This window comes from Phacochoerus africanus, chromosome 4, assembly GCF_016906955.1.
Source record: "Phacochoerus africanus isolate WHEZ1 chromosome 4, ROS_Pafr_v1, whole genome shotgun sequence".
Classification (NCBI taxonomy): domain Eukaryota; kingdom Metazoa; phylum Chordata; class Mammalia; order Artiodactyla; family Suidae; genus Phacochoerus; species Phacochoerus africanus.
In genome coordinates this window covers 119,425,947-119,448,457 of record NC_062547.1, presented here as the reverse complement: position 1 = coordinate 119,448,457, position 22,511 = coordinate 119,425,947, and the positions used below count along the sequence as shown (strand labels likewise).

At 37.6% G+C, this 22,511-nt stretch overlaps 2 protein-coding genes across 4 annotated transcripts in view; both read left to right on the top strand.

Moving 5' to 3' along the window:
* The window catches only part of CCDC112 (coiled-coil domain containing 112), a 30,885-nt gene extending 29,951 nt beyond the window's left edge, over positions 1-934 (top strand). For both annotated transcript variants that reach the window (XM_047778445.1, XM_047778446.1), the window contains 2 exons: positions 2-120; positions 318-934. In XM_047778445.1, coding sequence (XP_047634401.1) covers positions 2-120; positions 318-348 — 150 coding nt within the window. In that variant the 3' untranslated portion in view covers positions 349-934. The remainder of the gene's footprint in view (position 1; positions 121-317) is intronic.
* A 3,182-nt stretch (positions 935-4,116) lies between these two features.
* Positions 4,117-22,511, top strand: part of PGGT1B (protein geranylgeranyltransferase type I subunit beta) — a 50,849-nt gene continuing 32,454 nt past the window's right edge. Inside the window, exons 1-2 of one of the 2 annotated variants that reach the window (XR_007134568.1) lie at positions 4,117-4,292; positions 10,577-10,695. Coding sequence is in view for 1 of the 2 variants with exons in the window: in XM_047778444.1 (XP_047634400.1) it covers positions 4,153-4,292; positions 10,577-10,695 (259 nt within the window). In the remaining variant the exon portion in view is untranslated. The remainder of the gene's footprint in view (positions 4,293-10,576; positions 10,696-22,511) is intronic. The other variant, XM_047778444.1, reaches the window with a different exon arrangement.

Sequence of the window (22,511 nt, the reverse complement as noted above, 5' to 3'; positions counted from 1 at the left end):
GGTTGAAAACAATGTCAGTAGAGATCCTTCTAGGCTTTACAAACCTACCAAAGGTTGGGAAGAACGGACCAAAAAAATAGGACCAACAGGCTCTGGGCCACTTCTGCATCTCCCACATAGGTACAAAGGAGTTAGAATGGGTATTCACTCTATAAGAATTTAATAAGCTGCAATTTTTATATTTTATTGCAATTTGTGTATGTATATTATATTTTATAATAAAAAGCAAATCTATATACTTTTTAAATGTTAACATTTAATCGGTACTTTAAAAAATTCCTATGTATTTATACTTGCTCTTCTCTTCTTCTCCTTAGGGCTATTCCAACCTGGAGACAAGGATTTTAGAAAAGGACATAGGATAATGAAATTGGCGTTCAGTTGATGAGAATATTAGCATATTCAGTAATAGGAAGAGAGAGTGACTAACCGTGTTCTTTAAATATCACTAGCCTAGTCAGATTGATTATTGTGTTGTCTGTGAATTGGCGAGTATTAAGTTCCATGTGGCATTACCATTAGTATTTCCTGTTTATACTAAGAGGGTATTTAATGTAAAAGTTGGCCTGTTATTGTTGTAAAAATTCTTTGAATAAGTTTATGTTAGAAACACTATTTCCTTTAAATACTTTTACTTAGAAAACATTTCAGAGATTCTTTGTTTTTGTCATGGCACAGCAAAATAATTTGAGACAATCAGAGTGACATTTTTAAACCAAAATTTTGTAACATTTATAAATGGAGCCAAATGAGCTTGAATAACAAAAATCTAAAGAGTTTTTTTTTTAAGTTATGAAATAAGTTAGTGCTTTTTCTAAGTTTAAGAGATTGGTAGTTTGTCGAAACATTTTTGTGTAACAAACATTTTGTATTGTTTGAAGCATGCTTTGTTTTATATAGAGAATATTTATTTTAAAACTATGCCTCTTACCTCGTATATACCCTATTATTTGTATTATTGATATAATCTTTTTGGTTTCCTTCAGCTATTCCAGATTTCCTTTCAGCCTTTCTGGACTTGACATATTTATAAAATCTTTGTGTCTTTCACATATTCCTGGCTGATGCAGTTTTCCTTTCTGATTTGTTTGTCTCAAAATACCAAGACTCTGTTTTAAAACATCATCTGAAATAAGCTGGCTTTAGAGTACTGTGATTTCTCTTGGTGGTATTTAAAATGTTTTAAAATTGCTAAACTGGAGTTTCCGTCGTGGCACAGTGGTTAACGAATCTGACTAGGAACCATGAGGTTGCAGGTTCGATCTCTGGCCTTGCTATGTGGGTTAAGGATCCGGCGTTGCCGTGAGCTGTGGTGTAGGTTGCAGACGTGGCTTGGATCCCGCGTTGCTGTGGCTCTGTTGTAGGCCGGTGGCTACAGCTCTGATTAGACCCCTAGCCTGGGAACCTCCATGTGCTGCGGGAAGCGGCCCTAGAAAAGGCAAAAAGACAAAAAAAAAATTGCTAAACTAATATATATAGTCAAAGGATTAATTTTAAAGTTTCCAAACTTTTGTAAATGAAAACACAGTTTAACATAATTTGACTCAGTTTTTCATATTAAAAATAATCTTGGTTCCCAATGGTATCATATACATAATAAATATAAAAAACTCATCTTACAACTTTTAAGAGTATCTCTAGTTGTAATTTGATACCTTTAGATCAGATCACTCAGAAATTTACTATGAGTACTGAGCAAAACCTTTTCTTATTTCACAATTAATTCAAAGTAGATGGCTTCCAAATTTTGGAAGCTAAATTCTGATTATAAAATTATTGGTGCAAAATAAGAGAATTAACATAAAACATCATTAATCAGAAATGCCCATTTTATTTGTTGTACTTGTTCTTCTTAACTTTTTTAAATGCTTTGAGGAAGTTTAGAAATAAAATATAGAACAAGTCAAGGAAATTTAAAAGCAGAATTCACGAGTTCCTCTCTGGCTCAGTGGGTTAAGGACTTGGCATTGTCACTGCTGTGGCTCAAGTCACTACTGTGGCATGAGTTGGATCCCTGGCCCAGGAATTTCCACATGCCATGGGCATGTTCAAAAAGATGAAAAATGAAAATAAAATAGAATTCAACAGCAACAAGATATAGAAAAGGAAAGGTTTCTCAGGCATTGCTTTCTAACATGTTGTTTTTTGTTATACACAAATGCAGCTTTACGCAAAGCCTGGGGGGGGTGATGTGATTCTTAAGGCTTTTTATTTTTTTATTTTTTTTAAATAAAGTATGAAAGTATTTTGAAGAAGGTAGTCCTTCTAACTGAATCTAAAATAAATGAGGAATTTATGAGTCTTTTACATAGACGATATAGAATAAACACAATAATGTCTTCAGTTGCCAGCTCACAGAAGATATGTAAATAAACATTTCTTATACTGGATTAAGAAGTGTATTAATAAGAAATTTAGAAAAAAACACTAAAGGAAAAATGTTATAAAGCACCCATAATTCCACTACCCTAAGGTAACTTTTTCAAAAAATATACCTACCTGTTTTTAAACAGCTAGTCTCAGTACATTTTAGATGCTATGCTATAATTGCTTAACATTACATCACATATATTTTTCTTTCTATATAATTCAAACATTATCACTTAATGGCTAAATAATATTCAATTTTATAGATACTCTATCATTCCCATACTTTCAAGACTTGTACTTTTTAGCCAATAATGTACAGTGACATTTTATGTGGGGGTTAGGTTCTGTCACATGATGTCAAAAATCCCATTTAATCAAAATCACCCAGGAAAAGGTGGATGGTTAATTACCTAGGCATTATATCATCTCTCAATGAGTTCACCACAGAAGTATTTCCACGAGATTTGGATCAGATTGCTGGTTCTTGTGATGAGAATCAGGTGAACTATTTGGCTTCCCTTTAAGGGCTAGGTTGAATAGGATTGTCTTTCTGAGCTTATATAGAGTGAGCATAGTGGATTCTAGTAAGTTCAGCGTGTGGAATGTGACTTCACTTTGAATATTTTCAAACACTTAGTGATGGATAAGTTTTAAGTGAAAGCCAGATCTTCATTGTAATCATGCAGTGAAAACTCCTCTAGACTGGGCATACCTACAAGGCAAAGACTGGCCCCATATTTGGAGGGAAGCACCAAGGACGACCCTTTGCCCTTACTTGGCAGTTTGTTAATGCAGTATTTGTTACATGCAGGAATACCTGTGAATAGTTACTAGTACCTGTTATACTAGATGCTTTATACAAGATGCTTTGGATTGGTGAAATAGGATAACTCCAGTTCATGTGGTAGTTTTTTAAGAGAAACATTTTCTAAGAAAGCTAGCATTTAAATTATGCCTAAACTCCTATAGTTGATTACAAAAAGCCAATTCAGGCCTGATCCTTAGGGCAGATTCACACCCCACCCCAAGACTGCCTTGTGAACTTTTAAAGGCAATAGTATATGGCTGAAACAACTTAAATCCCTCTTTTTGAAAAAAACAGCTAGAAGCACATGTTTCTTTTCATTTTTTAGCATATGCGTAGTTGGAGAACACGTTGAGCATATTTGCTATTGCAAATTTATGCTGCATTGATCCTGGATGATCCTGACTCAAAGAGTAAAATTTTTAAGACTCGTAAAAGAAAACGATACTAGGAAGTCTTAACTTTCATCGCGTTGGTAATTATTTAATAAGCATTTGTCTATCTCTAATTTGATTTGTAGGTTTAATTTCGCTCTCCGTTCAGCTTAAAACTGTGGCTTCCGAAAATGAGTCTGTTGACAAATTTATACTGACTCATCCCCGTTTTCATATATACCATCTTCGTGTTCTTTAGGGCCGTGATTTTTCTCAAAGTGAACTTGAAGCTACTGACCTTACACTTCCCCCCACGATAAAAGTTCTGCAAAAATTTGTGGATCTGTGGGCTGCATTTTACAAGGCCTGCAAGGTGTTTCCAAACCTTTGGGGCTTAGAGTAGAAAAGGCTGGTTGTGCGCTACGGAGGGAGAACGCGCCGCTTGAGGCATTGTGTTGACAGCGTGTAGTCTCCATTACCGGGAAGAACAGGGGCAGGCGCACGCCCCCTCCTCACCTGCCACGCGGTGGCCGCCCTTCGGGTTTCCTTCGCGCCGCGCGCCAACTGCTTCCGGGTCGCAGTGGACGTCGTTTCCGTAGCAGCATGGCGGCCACGGAGGACGAGCGGCCGGCTGGGAGCGGTGACGGAGAGCGGCTGGATTTCCTGCGGGACCGGCACGTGCGGTTCTTCCAGCGCTGCCTCCAAGTCTTGCCGGAGCGCTACTCTTCGCTTGAGACCAGCAGGTAACTGGGGGTCAGCGGGACCAGCACGGGGCCCGGCTCCAGGAGCATGGAGGAAGACGGCTAAGTGGGTGGCCGCAGGGGGCTGCGGCGCAGCCCACCCTTCACTGCCTCCTCTCTCCTGCCGGCCTGCGGTCACCCTCACTCCCGAGCTACGGCGGTAGGAATGAAGGGAGCTGCGAGTCGAGGGCTTTTGGAATCTCCAGTTTCCGCCCTTTTCACTTCCCATTTTTTTTCCTGTCAACTGGGAGCTTCCTTTTTTATCCCTTCTCTCAGCCTATATGAGTCACTTTGACCTCACTTCCGATAAAAAAGGAAAAAAAGTGTTTGTCATCGTATTTTATGTAGATAATCTTCGCTGTGCTTTTCTTTCCTCTATAAAGCCGTTGAGTCTTAATTGAGTGCCTGTATGGTGTTCAGCGTATAGGAGCGGCAGCAAACCTCTAAGGTTTGCGTAGATATGAACTTTTCAGGAATTGTACATCTAATGATAGGATTGATGAAAGAGGTGCGGTGTTGCTTATAAGCAGCCTGTTAAAGTTTATTTGGAAGAGCCTTTTGAGTTGGAGTAGGCTAAGAAACTGTGAATTAGTCATTCAGAGTAAAAGTCTGGCGATGAGAATAATGAAAGGAAGAGGCGATCTTTGCTCTGCATTGCTGTGTTTTGAAGTGAGATTCCAAAGCTGCATGAGACTGGTTTGGAAGAGAGAGCAAATTGGTTTTGCTCTCTTTCCATATTTTCTTAACTGAGTCTCTGGTATATTTTGAGCGCTGCATGACCGGGTCAGTTTGGGAAGTTTTATAGATTATTTCTACATAACATGGTCAAGAGGTATTTGTTACGGCAGGTGCTGGAGGACAGCTGAACCAGACAAGCAAGCAGTTTCAATAGGGTAGGTTCCTAGCCCAGATTTCCCTAGAGGGGCCTTCCCTAATCACCCTTTCCAAAAGAGACCACTTCCAGTCACCACTTGAAAGTATATATTTACTGACTTATTTGTTGCCTATCTTTCACACTGGATTGTAAACTTCATGGAGGCAAGATTTTTGTCTCCCTTGTTTACCTCCTTAACACCAGGGTTGCCCCATCCAGTTTGGTAGCCACTAGCCACATTAGGCTATTTAAATTTGAATTAGTTAAAATTAAATCAAGTTAAAAATTCACTTCCTCTGTTTGCAGTAATACTACATTTCAAGTGCTCAATCACCACATTGGCCAGTGGCTTTTGTTTCTTTTTCAACATTTCCAGCATCTCAGAAAGTCCTACTGAACAGCTTTGCACTAGGACTTTGAAATATATCTGGCATAAGAGAAAGCAGTAACTACGTGTTTATTGAATAATGTGAGCTGAGCCCTGAAGGATGAACAGATTTTTGCTGAAGAAAAAGTGAAACATCATTTATATTCCTTTCTCCACCCTTAAGTATTGATTGACTAGCAGAGAACGTACTAGACCAAAATTAACATTTCCAAAACTCAGAGTATGTTGATTGTAATAATACAGGATGTTTAGAAATATATCGATATATCACATATTTTATGGGGATTAATTTTATGTAGATTTAGAGCATTTGAATTAAAAAAAAATCATCCTGTTTTGATCATTAACAATTGAACTTTGCTTGTACTTATCATTGGTCTCAGGTTGCATTTTCAAAATGCCAGTGTGTTTGGTCTGTTCTTTAAAATTCAGCCAGGGCAAAACCATATAGACTAATGCATGTTGACAGTAAACTGTAATCCTGCTTATAGCATGAGTAAAATAGCAAAAATTTTCTGATTAAACAACTAATTTAACAATTGATTTAATAACTTTATTATAATCTTAGATCTTTACCAAGTATTGTGTATTAGATGAGAGATATATCACAGTGCACTATTTAGGAGATGTTAGTTATATCTTTTTTATGCCTCATGTTTGTCTTTTAAATATGCTTTATCATTTTGGAGGGTTTTTTTAATGGCTCAGTTAATCACTCCATTTGGGACAATCTGTACATAAATACACCAATTTTTATAGTGACTTTTTAAAGTTACTCAGTTTTTCTCTTTCCTGATTCACAGCCTTTACTTTCCTTAGTTCAATATTAAGTCCTCTTGGGGTGATGTGATTCAAAATTGACTTTAAAATGCTTGTAAAGAAATTCCAACTTTTTAAGCAAAGGTAACTGGTCACAAAATTTTTATTAACAGTGGGGTTTTAAAACAATGTTACCTAAGTCATAATATTTTTTTAAGACCACACCTGTGGCATGGGAAAATTCCCAGGCTAGGATTCGAATTGGAGCTGCAGCTGCCGGCACAGCCACAGCAATGCCAGATGCAAGCCACTTCTGCAACCTATACCACAGCTCACGGAAACACCAGTTCCTTAACCCACTGAGCAAGGCTAGGGCTCAAATCCACATTCTCATGGATACTAGTTGTTTTGTACATCTGCTGAGCCACAATGGGAACTCCTAAGTCATAATTCTTATCTAGTATAATAGTTCAATTCCACAAGCATTTATTGAGGGCCTTCCGTGTATCTGGGTATGGGGATATGGTATTAAAGCAATAAATCAGGTATTCCTGTATTCACTTTTTTTTACTGATAGATATGAAACAGCTGACTCTTAGGAAAGCTAACATTGAACCAGACATTAAGACACTTACTTTCTGACCCACCGTTTTGGCAAAACTCTATTTCCCTGTTTCTTTTAACCTAACCAATAAAAAGACATTTTTATTTTTCTAGTATCAGTGGCCTTTTTTTTTTTAATTGCCGCATCCGTGGCATATGAAAGTTCTTGAGCCAGGGATTGAATCTGAGCCATAGCCACAGCAACACCAGATCCTTTAATCCACATTGTAAGGTTGATATCGAACTGTGCCTCCGCAGTGACCCAAACTGCTGTAGTCAGATTCTTACCCACTGTACCACTGTGGGAACTCCTTATAGCAGTGGCTTTATGAATGTTTAAAGGCATATTTTTCGTTGTTTCACTTCTGCTTTTTCTTTTATGTTGAGTTCTGGAAAGGGATAGCTACTAGTTAACTCAAGTGAATAGAGACTTTAGATTGTGAGCTTTGTCAAGTGTTCTCCCTCACTCCCACCTTGGCCACACCCACAGCATATGGAAGGTCCCAGGCCAGGGATCGAACCTGCACCACAGCAGCAACCCAAGCCACTGCAGGGACAATGACATTGTTTCTGTGAGGATGCCGATTCAGTCTGAGGTCTTGCTCAGTGGGTTAAGAATCTGGTGTTGCCACAAGCTGCAGCATAGGTCACAGATGCAGCTTGGATCTGCCTTTGCTGTAGCCGTGGTGTAGGCCAGCAGCTGCAGCTCTGATTCAGCTTCTAGCCTGGGAACTTCCATATGTTGCAGATGTGGCTGTAAGAGAGAAAAAAAAAGGGAAGAAGATAATATCTGTACTAGTACCTCCATATAGCTCCTTAGTCATTTTCCCCCCCTAGTTTAACTTGCTTAAGTTTAGGAGGTTTGTTTTATTTATTTTTGTCATGACATCCAGTTTAGTGGATGTTCAGTAAACATTTCTTATTAAAAATTATTTTGCATGTTGTGTAATTCCAAAAATGTGTGACTGTACTTGAAGTTATTTGTAGGATGAATCAGCTATTTCAAAATATTGCAAGTAAAATGTAGACTTAAGATTCTAGAAGTAATGAGTCTTTCCTTCATTCATTCCAAAGTACTTATTGGAGGCTCTATGGCTATGTATTTTAACTTCATGATTCTTTTCAATGTATCCTATAAGGCTCTCTCTTCATTTCTAATATTACCAGTTTTATTCAGCATCTGTGTTCCTATTTCTTTTTTTGGTCTTTTTGCTATTTCTTTGGGCCGCTCCCACGGCATATGGAGGTTCCCAGGCTAGGGGTCGAATCGGAGCTGTAGCCACCGGCCTACGCCACAGCCACAGCAATGCGGGATCCGAGCCGCGTCTGCAACCTACACCACAGCTCACGGCAACACCGGATCGTTAACCCACTGAGCAAGGGCAGGGACCGAACTCGCAACCTCATGGTTCCTAGTCAGATTCGTTAACCACTGCACCGCTACGGGAACTCCTGTGTTCTTATTTCTTAATGTACAGTATGATTTGGCTATAGCCCCGCCTTAGATCTAGGCAGGACGTTTAAAAAGACACTTGTAGATGTCAGTAAAGAGATTTGAACAAAAATGGGCAGAGCAAGTAATCCAAAATTTGGGAATCTAGTAAACTCCCATAAACCAGTGTTTCTAATGTACTCCCAAATGGTCAGTCACCTACTCTGGCCCGACGGTACAATACTCATTTAGTGGCTTAGAAAAACCTTATTACAGTTGACCCCTTGAATGGTTTGAGGACTAGGGGCACTGAGGTGCATGGTAGAAAATCCCAGGTGAGACCCTCTGAAATTCTGAAATTCTGCAACTGAAATACGTATTTACTGGGAAAAAAAAAAAATCATGCACAGTTTAAACTCATATTCAAGGATCAGACTGTAGTATGGCTCTATTCTTTTTTCCACTGCACAGACTATTTTTCCTTTTTTTGTTTCTATTTAATTCTTGTTTCTTTTGTGCCATTCTCTTAAGTCTGAGCAAAAATTGTTCTTAAGCCTGAAAAACTAGAGTTCTTCTGGAAACATCATTTAGTTTACCCCTTCTACCTGCAGAGTGACCCACTGGTTAAACTACTTGATTTGGGAGGGGCAAGGGGATGTGACTTCTTCATCCATGTAAGATAAACATCTTGTATATACTTTCCAGAGTAGGAGAAGGGGCAGGAAGACATATCTTACTTCAGTTTTTCAGGCTACAGACTCAGAGTTCAGTTCCAGGAAAAGAAGAAAGCAACAGGCCAGGTAGATGTTCTTCAAAGAAGTAGTAATAACCTGACTGACCTGGTTTTGGGTGCACATGTTAGCCAGATCACCCCCTCTGGGTGCCTGCACCACTTCAAGTTGCCTGGCAGTCTCTACCCCAAGCAGAAGTCATCTACTGCACCATAACACCCTACTTTGTTATTATCCTTTGGTAGAAGGGGGCTGGATGTTTGCTTCAAATTAACTTCTTGGTTCTGTCTGTCAACCACTGCTGGGTGCTGAACTTGGTAAATAAGCTTTTCACTGTAGTTGTGCTAATCCTGTAAACCTTAGTTTCAGCTGCTGTGGGTTGAAAATGCTGGACTTTGAGAAAAAGCCTTTAATAATTAAGTATACAAGTTTTTTTTCTTTTTTTTTTTCTTTTTAGGGCCACACCTGCAGCATATGGTAGTTTCCAGTCTAGGGGTTGATTCGTAGCTACAGCTGCCGGCCTACACCACAGCAACGCAGGATCCGAGCCACATCTGCAACCTAGACCGCAGCTCATGGCAACACCAGATCCTTAACCCACTGAGTGGGGCCAGGACTTGAACTCCCATCCTCATGGATACTACTCAGGTTTGTTACCACTCAGCCACAGTGGGAACTCCAGTATTTGAGATTTTTAAGTAGGTTTTTTTGCCTTTTTTTTTTTTTTTTTTTTTTTTTCCTAGGACTGCACCCACAGCATATGGAATTTCCTAGGCTAGGGGTCAAATTGGAGCTGCACCTGCTGGCCTTCGCCACAGCTCACAACAACTCAAATTCTTAATCCACTGAGCAGGGCCAGGGATCAAACCCGCATCCTTATGGCTACCAGTCAGATTCTTAAAGCACTGAGCCACTACAGGAACTCCTGAATTCTCTTTTTCCAATCTACTTTTAGTCTTCAGGTTGTTCATAAACTGACTTCAGTGAATTCATGTATACTTCAGTTGAGTAGGATTGGTTTCTTAACCCTTAAATGTCTCTTTATTCAAAATTAACACAGGGAGTACCCGTTGTGATGCAGCAGAAATGAATCTGACTAGGAACCATGAGGCTTCAGGTTTGATCCCTGGCCTCACTCAGTGGGTTAAGGATCTGGCATTGCCGTGAACTGTGGTGTAGGTTGCAGACATGGCTTGGATCCTGCTTTGCTGTGGCTGTGGCAGACTGGCAGCTCTAGCTCAGATTGGACCCTTAGCCTGGGAACCTCCATGTGCCATGGGTCCGGCCTAAAAAGACAAAAAAACCAAAAAAAAAAAAAAAAAACCCACAAAGCTTTGATTGATATTATTAAATTATAAGAATAAGTTGGATTTTCTGGCTTCTGCAAGTTGAGGCTATTTAAATTATTGTAAAATTAGAATGAGTTTATTATTCTTCTGAATCAAACAGACTTCACTGGTTTGATAGTTAAGATGAAATTTTCTATTTTTTGTCTTTTAGGTTGACTATTGCGTTTTTTGCGCTCTCTGGGCTGGATATGTTGGACTCCTTAGATGTGGTCAACAAAGATGATATAATAGAGTGGATTTACTCCCTGCAGGTCCTTCCCACAGAAGACAGTGAGTGAGTTTTTAGCATTTTATTTTTAGTGTGACTAGTTTTACCTGGCATACCATGTGTTGGACTTGGAAATCTTAGTATTTTTAATCAACTGTTAACATATTTTATTCATATGTGTTTTGTTTGTAATGCAGTATTCCCTTTCTATTCAGACGCAATGCCAACCAAGTCTAATCGTTAATCTCTGGAGAGAACAACTTAGGGATGTCTAGGGTTAGGTGGAGATTCACAGTTGTGCACCATGCTAAGCGGTGGACCTCCATGTTGACAACTGTGTGTTGATTACTTGTATTCCATATTTATGTTTGCTTGATTTTGTAGCATTCACTCTATTTTTCTTTCCCAACCATTCTTTTTGTCACTTGACTGAAAAGCTCTTGATCATCAAAAAGTTTCATTTCAATCTCTTGGCTGATTTCCCTCTAATGTTCCACTAGCATTTCTTTAAGGGTTTCTTAAAGCTCTTACTTATACTTCATTAATTTTTATACTTCTTCAAACTTTATACATTCTGATAAATTAAGTAAATTATCAAAATTCATAAATTACTGATCTGTTAAAAAGAATACATTTTATAGACTCTGTTGGTCACTCCATTAAATGTAAAATACCTATGATTGATTTAACTTGTAAATATTAGAAATTCTAACCTTGAATTGAATTAGATCAAGCAAAGAAACTCCCAGAAAATCAGACAGTTTTTATCTGTCACCACTTACCTTTCTTTTAAGAGTTGCATTTATAAATTAACGGTGTGGTTCATTGGTTGGAGTAATCATGTATAAATCTCGCCCAGATGAACTTCAAGGAAATAATAAGCTAAAGCTTTATTTAGAAAGAAAAAAAGCTTTGATCTCAGCAGATGCTGTTAAACATAGTTTGTGGCTTCCTACTTGATTGTTCTTGAGGTTTGTGATCTTTGTTTCTATATCATTTTTACAAATTTGTTACAGATTTTGTATAATTTTTGTTTACTGAAAATGCATGTCCTGATCAAGTTATGCAGTGTATTTCTTAAACATATATTTATCATACTACAAATAGAAGTTTATACATTGTGGTGCATGGGAAAACTATAAGTTTTTGCTAAAATATATTTTATGTTATTTTTAGAAGATATTTATGAGACTCATTTCTTTAGAATAAAATAACTGTTATCTTTCTAGAAATGTAGTGACCATAGCATTTTAGTGAAAGAACTCATGTTATTGGTTACAATTACCAGGACACGAATCACTTATTCACTGTGTTTCCTACTTTCTGCCTTTTTTAATATTTTTGTCCACTTTTAAGAACTATTCGTTGACTTCATGATAGAGCTAATTAATAACCATATTCTTTTCAAAGATTTCTTACTTTTTCCATTATTTGATCTTTTGTTGTAAGAGCTTTGCTGACTGTTATCTGAACTTTCATATTTTCCCTAATAGTGTTTGCAGCTTACTCACTGGAATGGCCAAAACGAAAAAGCTGGAAAATGGCAAATGTTGATGAAAATGCCATACAACTACAACTACTATTTTACAGCTACTATTTGGCAATATTTACTAAAACTGAACATATATGTATTCTTTGAGCTAGCAGTTCTACTCCCTAGTACATAACGAACAAAAAAGATAAAAAAATGTTCACCAAAAGATATGTACTAGAATGTTCATAGCAGTATTTTTCACAAGAACCAGAAGTAGGAGTATACAAGCTATCCGTCATTGCTGTAATAGGTAAATGATGTATTAGCATTCGCACAAGGGAATACTATCCAGTAAAGGGAAAGAACATTCTAGACCTATATGCCAAAATTTGAATGAATGTCACAAACACAGTTTGAGATAAAGATGTATATGGTGTATTACTCTATTTATTTAAAAAAAAAAAAAGAAGTAGGTAAAACCAATTTGAGCAACAGGACAGTGGCAAGAAGGAAACAGACAGTGCTCCTGGGATGCTAGTTATGTACCTTCTCTTGAGCTGAGTGCTGGTCATACAGGTGAGTTTACTTTGCAAATGTTCATTGAGCTGTTTGTTGTACTTGGATGAAGGTTTGGAAAATTTTTTGAATTAGGTTTGATACTCGCCATCTCTTCTGAGATCCATCAGAATTCTCTTTCTCTTTATACTTTCAGCTCCATGGACTTGATTGAATTGAAGCCTATTGCTAATTTCTTATTTTTTTCAGTCACTGCTGCTCTACTATTGCTTAAAATATTTTTGCTTACATCTGAATTGTAAACATCCAGTAGGTAGGAGATGCATCTGTCTTATATTTCTTTTCCATTTTGGTCCCTAGAGCACCAAAAGTTGCTTGGACTGCTAAATTACCTGAACCTTTTCCTACTTTACTGTTCCTCCTTTCTGTATTTTCATGTTTAGCCTAGTGTGTCTGCTGGCTTCTCAGACATATTCTCATTTATAAGGCATTTGCTGACTGAATAGAATGTGCTTTCTGTAACTCATTATTCTTTCGCTGTAAGTGAAAATTATTGCAACTTTTGGAAGAGCATTTTAGCAGTATAATATTTTACCCTCACATATGCTCATGTATGCTATAGTTAGTTGAGTAATGGTGCCCAAAAGGTATATCCACCAGAACCTCAGAGTGTGACCAGGTTTGGAATCAGGGTCTCTGCAGGTATAATTAAGTAAGGATCTCAAGGTCAGTGACTGCTGTCCTTAAAGGAGAGAGGAGAGGGAGATCGGAGACACAGGGAAAGGCCACGTAAAGACAGAGGCAGAGATTGGAGGCTCAGCATGGTAAGGAGCATCAGGACTGCCCTAAGCCACCAAAAACTAAGAGAGGGGCATCAAGTCTCAGAGCCTCCACAGGGAACCAACCCTGCTAACAACTTGATTTTAGACTTCTGGGCTCTAGAACTATGAGAGAATAAATTTCTGTTCTTTAAGGCCACTCGGTTTATGATAAGTTGTTGATAACCTCCAGAAACTAATACATGTGTACAAAAATCTGTGTAGAAGAATGTTTCTTTTGGCATTGTTTGACGCAGTGGTAAATTAGAAACAAAATAAATATCCACCAAAATGAAAAAGTTAAATAAATTATGGTCTAATAAAAAGAACTGTGCAATAGTAAAGTGCTTGAGATAGATCTGTATGTACTGACATGAAACTGTTCATCTTATATGGTTAAATGATAAATAACATTGACAGGAGTGCTTTGTTTTAAAAACCTGTGAACATCCATGTGTAGGAAAAAAACTCTAAAAGCCTTCATCATCTTTGTAGAAGAGGAAGTAGATGGAAACAGAGGTAGGAAATGGCAGGATATGGTATTTTAGTTTTAGTCTAAATATCTGCATTGTTTAAATGCTTACAGTAAATATGTTTCTGTATTTAAAAATTCAAGTTAAAAAATCCTTAGCTCTCTTCAGAACACAACAAAAATAAAAACTAAACCAATTTATATGGCTATAACGAAAATACTGATATTTTGCTAATGGCAGAAATAGTACTGTACATTATTTAAATACTTAGTAATTTTCAAAGCACTATCAGGCACATCATCAAACTTGTTCTTTCTCTAATCTGCCTTCCCCAGAAATGGAAAGTGAGAGGCAGAGTGATTAAGAGACCTGCCTAAGGCCACACACAGATGTTAAGTAATAGAGTCAGAGTAAAATCCTTGTCTTCTGACTCCAAGTCCCAGTGCTGCTTTACAGTTGAAGTTACATAGGTCCCTAGTGGAGACTATCATGTATGGCACTTAAGTACATTGTGAATATTTAATCGTAATTAACCCTGACCTTCCACTTAATTCCAGGGTTGTAAAGACCCTAGTGGTATTCTCGTAATAAGTATGTGGTCAGACCTTTGGAGGGTTGGGGCCCTGCTCATCAGCATCAGCAAATATTTAGGAAATACAGGGATCAGGCTGGGAATTGTATCTTGCCTTTTCTAATTAGGGGCACAACCAGAGAATTTTGGAGCTAGAATCAAACAAGGAATGTTATATAATCCATCATTTTACAAATAAAGATATTAGGATCCCAGGAGAATAATAATTTGTCCATAGTATTATAGCTAGTTAATACTAAAGGTATAATTAGAATACGATTTTCTGTTCCTAATTTTCAATTTTTCTAATACGGATCCAGTGCAATAGGTGCTATGCTTATCACATAGGCTTTTCTGTGAGATAGGGATTTTTTTTTTTTTTTTAATGAGAATTCTGAAATTGTCTTATGGCTACAAAGGAAAATAAATCTATTATCTGTCCCATAGCAGAGCTTATAAAACATTTGGGTTAAGTGTTTAGAAATATAGATAAGGTGGTTTAATATTAAAAGATAAAATGTTTAATGATTTAATATTTTTAGTAGACTTTCGGTCAGACTGCTGCCTTTTTAAAATAACATGCTAAAACTGTAAGTATAGTTTCATGTGGCTGAATTGAACATGTTACACATTTTAGAAGTTACAGAGCATTTATTTGGGAAGCATTGTAGATGAAGAATTTTTTGCAAAGATAATCTCATAGTGGTTGGTTGGTTTCTGTCCCCAGCTGCACCTAGTCACATATCTGTAGGCTCTACAACAGATTTTTGCAGTCTTACTGCATTTCCAAATTCTTAATTTACTATTTTGTTGGGTGAAACACTATTACACTTCTAATCTCTATGAAAGAAAGTCTCCCACCCACCTTCTGTTTAGCTGACTTAGGTCCTACTGTGACATTTAGAAAATAGATATTTAAAAAAATTTTTTTAAGCTATAGAATGTTTTATTTACTTTGGGTCTCTTTTGACATCCTGAAACAAAGTGTTGTGCACGGTGTCCTTTTACTAGGAAACCTTGTGTTCCTTGATACCTGTGAGGAATTATTTCTATAGCTGTAAAATATAAATGTCCATTTTTACAGTATAAAATTGCCAAATTCCTCATTTGAATTCTGTTCGCTTAGTGCAGAAACCTAACTTTCAAAATGAGGATTAGAAAGTTATGAAAATGACCAAATCAAGTTTTGGATTCTTTTCAGGCAGCATGACCACAATTAATAGAGTGGTGATATTTTAACCCAAGAGTTGTCTTTTAATTTTTTCTGTATTTTTACTTTATCTTTCACAATAAAATTTTCTCTCGAGGGGAAGTACATTACTTTCTTCTTATGAAAAGTAAAAGTAACTCTGCTGATTAAAATAAATCATGTAAAACTCTCTTTTTTTGGCCATTCCATGACATGTAAAAGGATCAAACCTAGGCCAGGGATCGAACCCATGTCACAGCCCATAACCAAAGCCACAGCAATGACAATGCCAGGTCCTTAACCCACCAAGCCACAAAGGAACTCCTAAAGCTCTCATTAAAGTTTTGCACTGTACTGGTTTATAACCATTTTCTTTGTTTTTTAGAGAATGTCTAAATGCGCTTTTTATGCTGCTTGACATACAGTTGGTGTTTATTGTGAGCTTAATAGTAGAATCCTAGGAGTTCCTGTCATGGCGCAGTGGTTAACGAATCTGACTAGGAACCATGAGGTTGCTGGGTTCGATCCCTGGCCCTGCTCAGTGGGTTAAGGATCCGGCGTTGCCATGAGCTGTGGTGTACGTCTCAGACGAGGCTCTGATCCCGCGTTGAGGTGACTCTGGCGTAGGCCGGTAGCTACAGCTCCAATTAGACCCCTAGCCTGGGAACCTCCATATGCCGCAGAAGCGACCCAAGAAATGGCAAAAAGACAAAAAAAAAAAGGTAGAATCCTAAATTGTAAAGTGAAATGGGACCCAGTCATCAGGCAGAAGTCCACTTTATAACTTAATAATTATCTTTCATGTACAGGCATGTGATCAAGGGATTATTTTTCCTTATAGTTGATAGCTGAACACATATTCTCTAATAACCCATCCCTCTACATACTCACATATAAATACACATATGTGCATTATACACATAATAGCCATGCACATGTTCCTGCTTTTGCTGCTTCTCCTTTCCATCTACTCAACTTCATTTTTTTTTTTTGTCTTTTTGCTATTTCTTTGGGCCGCTCCCACGACATATGGAGGTTCCCAGGCTAGGGGTCAAATCAGAGCTGTAGCCACAAGCCTACGCCAGAGCCACAGCAACACGGGATCCGAGCCGAGTCTGCGACCTACACCACAGCTCACGGCAACGCCGGATCGTTAACCCACTGAGCAAGGGCAGGGACCGAACCCGCAACCTCATGGTTCCTAGTTGGATTCGTTAACCACTGCGCCACGACTGGAACTCCTCAACTTCATTTTTTAAAGTAACCTGGGTTTTCATGATATACAACTGTCTGAAGTATTTCCATAGAACAAGGTAAACTAGTTCGCTTTCATAGATGCATTCATTCACCAAATAAGTGGTTCTCAATTCTGACTGCATATCAAACAGGGATTGTTTTTCTTTCTTGTAGATGATTGTCTAGGACCTACTCTGAGGGTTTTGATGTGGCCCGGGGTTAGGACCCAGAAGCAGCTGTATATTTTAGAACTATACTTGATTCTGTTGATCAGCCAAACCATACTTTGTTTGCTTGGTTGCTGCTGAATAGAAACACTAGATGGGGGAGTTCCCGTCGTGGTGCAGTGGTTAACGAATCCAACTAGGAACCATGAGGTTGCGGGTTCGGTCCCTGCCCTTGCTCAGTGGGTTAATGATCCGGCGTTGCCGTGAGCTGTGGTGAAGGTTGCAGACGCGGCTCGGATCCCGTGTTGCTGTGGCTCTGGCGTAGGCCAGCAGCTACAGCTCCAATTGGACCTCTAGCCTGGGAACCTCCATATGCCGTGGGAGTGGCCCAAAGAAATAGCAAAAAGACAAAAAATAAATAAATAAATAAATAAATAAATAAATAAATGTCACTTTAAAAAAAAAAAAAGAAACACTAGATGGTGCTATCTAATAACCTCCAAAGAAGTTTAAGCTTTACCCTGCCTCTAGTTGTAAATTTGGAATAAATTGCATGTTTATACTGTAATAATTATCATGAATAGGTTACCTTACTACAATTACAAAGGAATACACAATAGCAGACAAATCTTGACAGTAACCACAAGGACTTGCCCAATGAATTTTTTTAAGCCGACAATATGTACTCTCTTTTGAAAAGAGAAGAAAAGGCCTTTTTTTTTTTTTTTTAAGAAAACAGCCCTTGTTAAATTATAACAAGAGCTGTTAATTTCCTCCTATTTCATTTCTGATAAAATCTAATTAACTCGTTTTTTTTTCTTTTTTCTTTTTTCTTTTTTTCTCTTTAGAGCTGTACCTGTGTTATATGGAAGTTCCCAGGCTAGGAGTCAAATCGAAGCTGTAGCCGCTGGCCAATGCCACAGCCATAGGCACAGCAACATGGGATCCAGGCCACATCTGTGAGCTACACCACAGCTCACAGCAATGCTGGATCTTTAACCTACTGAGCAAGACCAGGGATCAAACCTGCATCCTCATGGATCCTAGTCGGGTTTGTTTCCACTGCACTACAATGGGAATTCCTATAACTGGTTACTATTTATTGCGCCTTAGTCACTGTGCTAAACACAATCTAAACATACCCTTTAATCTTTAGAGGAACCCCGCTAGATACTGCTTGAAGTCTGTCACTATTCCTAGTTCAGAAATGGAGGGAACCAGCTCACAGAGGTTGTTACTTGCTTCTAGAACACAGTGCTAATAAAAAGAGGATCTTGTGTTTGATGCCAGGTGTCCACGGCACAGTCTCCTAACCTTGTGTGGTATTTTTGAGCATCAGTATTTTGGTTGCTTTTCAGAAAAGTTATTAATTGAGCAAATAGAACTGCTATTCATTTATTTCTAAGAAAATAATTCCATTCAGAAGCATAGTTATTTAACTCTTAATATATGTCAGCCTCTATATAAAGGCCTGGCAGAAATCTCTAACTTAGTGGGGGCTCCAGAAATGCTTCCCAAGGGAAGTAATAGACTCAGACCGGAAACATGGGATCAGAGATTTCTTCTATTAAAAATAGAAATAGGACTGGATTTTCGTAGAGGACCATCAGCAGTCAGTAGCTAAAAAGCGTTAACTTTTAAAAAGGCAGTCCCTAAGGGGGGAAAACTGATTTCAAAATTTTAAGTCATGATATGGAAACATTTTAGGCATCAGATAAAATACTGGGTCTGGGAAATACCTTTTGACATTATCACTCCCCTAATTAAAGAGGAATTAAAACACTTAATGGTAAAAGGATAAAGGCATCCATGACTTGGTAAGGAAGGGATGATTTATTTTTAGATTTTAAAAGTACAGTATTATATCCAGTATGAAATATGGAAGACGTATTAGACACAATTGTAAAGATGTTCCCCCCAGCCCCCACCAAAGTTCCTGTTCCCTGGTTATTCAGTCAAACACTAAGTACTACAGATTTTGCAGATGAAGTTAAGGTTACTGATTAGCAGACTTTAAAATATGGAGCTTATTTTTGGGTGTTTTATATATACGGCCTCAGTGTGATCACCTGACCCCTTAATAGAGAAGAAGGCGGAAGAGTCAAGAGAAATGCAATGAAAAGGGGCTGAAAAGTGCAGAAAGGGATGCCAGAGAGAATAAGCCTAAGAAAGAGTAGAGCCTCTTTGCTAATTCTGAGATACAAGGGCCCAGATGCAAAAATGGCATGAGTGGCTGCCAGGAGCTAAGGGGACCCCCAGCCAGCAATTAGCAAAGGAATGGAGACTATTGGCCCACAACTGCAAGGAACTTGGTTGTGCTGAACAACCTGATTGAACTTGTAGGCAAATTGTTCCCCAGAGCCTCCAATAAGAAATGTAGCCTTAGCAACATTTTCATTTTAGCCTGATGAGACCTGCCCTGGACTTCTGACCTTATAGAACTGTGAGATAATAAATGAGCATTGTTTAAAATCATTAAGTTGTGGTAATTTGTAATGACAACAATGACTAACACAGAGAACAAAATTCACCTTTATGCATATCATCCCACAAAATATTACTTTATTCCCTTCCGAACTTTGATAATAAACACACTTTGCTTAATTATAATACACATATTTTTGTATCCTGCTTTTTCTCTTAACTTGATCATATGCATTTCTCCATGTTGCTACATGGTTTTTCCTCAGCATTACTTTTAATAGAGGTACAATGTTCCTTTTGGTAGATTTAGTATAATTAATCTCTTGGACTTCTGTGAGACTTCACAGTTTTTAACCATCATAATACTGTAGCAAGTGTTTCTGTGCATATATCACTATCTCACATTTGAAGTTTACTGGAGTAGATTCTCAAGTGCATCATTACCAAGTCAAAGGATATGAGCCTTTTTTTTGTCTTTTTAGGGCCGCACCCATGGCATATGGAGGTTCCCAGGCTAGGGGTTGAATCAGAGCTGTAGTCGCTGGCCTATGCCACAGCCACAGCAACACTGGATCCTTAACCCAGTGAACGAGGCCAGGGATTGAACCTACGTCCACATGGATACTAGTCAGATTCGTTTCTGCTGAGCCACGATGGGAACTCTGGGTGTAAGCCTTTTTATGACTCATTATATATTGACAGGTCTTAAATGGCTTACCAATTGGAAAGTTTTTAGGAAAGATAAGAGAACTATGTTCATCAAAATAATTATCACCTGAGGGGTAGGGGGATGCATTGGGGGTTTGGGATGGAAACACTGTAAAATTTGGTTTTAATGGTCAGTGTACAACTGTAAGTGTAATAAAATTCATTGAGTAATAAATCGTTATCACCATTAAATAAAATATTATTGTTTGTTAAATAATTCCTTTTGTTAATGGGGGAAGATGCTTGGTGGAGATCTTTAAATTTAGGGGTAAAGTTTCCTAAATTACTCAAGGAATTAATGTATAAGCTACTATTCTAAGTATTTCAAGGGATATAAAGCTGAATAGCATACAGTACTTACTTGAAGAAAAACAAGAGTGAAAACCAGTTATTATGATTAGTCGTGTACCAGTCATAAGAGATACAAAGCTGATTCTGAAATGAGCCTATTTTTAAGTCAACTTGATTTTTTTTTTATTAGCAGTGCGTGTACAGTCTGTTGATACTACATTCCTACCTTCTACATCTATTATGCTAATTTTATAATAGTTCTTAAAACCATAATTAATTTCTTATTTTTCATTTCTATTACATTTCTTTTTTTCCAGCTTTATTGAGATGTAAGTTTAAGATGTACAGCATGATTATTTGAAACAAGTGTATGTTGTAAAAGAGTTATACAGTAAGGTTAGTTAACACTTCCATTCCCCTCACATAATTACCTTCTTGTATGTGTGTGGTGATAACATTTAAGGTCTACTGTCTGAAAAATTTCCAAGTATACAGTAAGTATTGTTAACTGTAATCATCATGCTGTACATGCATTAGATCCTCACAACTTACTCATCTGAGAATTAAAAGTTTGTGCCTTTTGGCCAGCATCTCCCCATCACGCCCCCAGTCGGCCATGACAACTTCTATTCTACTCTCTGTTTCTATGAGTTCAGCTTTTTTAGATTACGAATATAGGTAAGAACATACAGTATATGTCTTTCTCTGTGTGGCTTATTTTACTTAGCACAATGCCCTCAAGGTTCATCCATATTGTTATGAAAGGGAGGGTTTCCTTCTTTTTGATGGCTGGATAATAATTCCCGTGTGTGTGTGTGTGTGTGTGTGTGTATGACATTTTATATGTATATAAAATATATCTCACATATGCTCTATCCATTTGTCTATTTGACACTTAGGTTGTTTCCATGTCTTGGCTGTTGTGAATAATGCTGCAGTGAACATAAGAGTACAGATATCTATTTGAGATAATGATGGTATTTTCTTTGGATATATATGCCCAGAAGTGGAATTGCTAGATCATGTGGTAGTCATATTTTTAATTTTTTGAAGAATGTCCATACTGTTTTCCATAGTGTCTGTAACAACAGTGCACAAGGGTTCCCTTTTCATGGATAAAATTATTTTCTTTCTTAAGTTCCCAGTTATGTTCTATTGATATCTTGAAAAATAAAAATTATTAGCTAGGAAAAATATTTGCACAAGTAAATATACTTTGAATAGAGACTAAGTGCCACTTATGGCATTCTTTTGTACTTCAAAGCAAAGTGGGTTTTTAGACTCAGAATTAAAGTCTTTCTAATTCTGAAATACAAAGTACATGTATTTTCTCTGACTATAGAGCAGTTATGCCTTTAGGTCACTCCCCTGTAAAGAAGCAGTGAATTAAAGTAAAAAGACATCGTATGGGATATTAGGACTCTAGATCCTTTTGTATTGCTAACCAGCTGTTACCTTGGCATGCCACTTGGTATCTTGGCCTCTCCTTTCTGTTTTATAGAATAAGGAATTGAAATGTTGATCACAAGAAAAATAGTCCTTTAAGAAAAGTATAAAAGCGTTTTGTATGCGGTGAGGTAGGCTTAAACAAAAGGTATATGGTCGAAAATCATTATTTTGGTTCGCACTGGTTTGGAAATTAAATGAGGAAATTCCTGTAAAGCTCCTAGAGCAGACCAGGCATGTAGTAAGCATTCAGCATTAGCTAGCATGAAAAGGGAGACAGTGAGAAAGCTTTGGTACTAAAATAGTCTTGTTTCTGAAAGGTTGTATAATTGCACTGCTTTAGAATCTGTACAAAATAAGATACACTTTAAATAAGTACATATTTTTAGCCAAGACATGGAAACAACCCAAATGTCCATCAACAGATGATTGGATTCGGAAGATGTGGTATATATACACAATGGAATACTACTCAGCCATAAAAAAGAATGACATAATGCCATTTGAAGCAACATGGATGGAACTAGAGAATCTCATACTGAGTGAAATGAGCCAGAAAGACAAA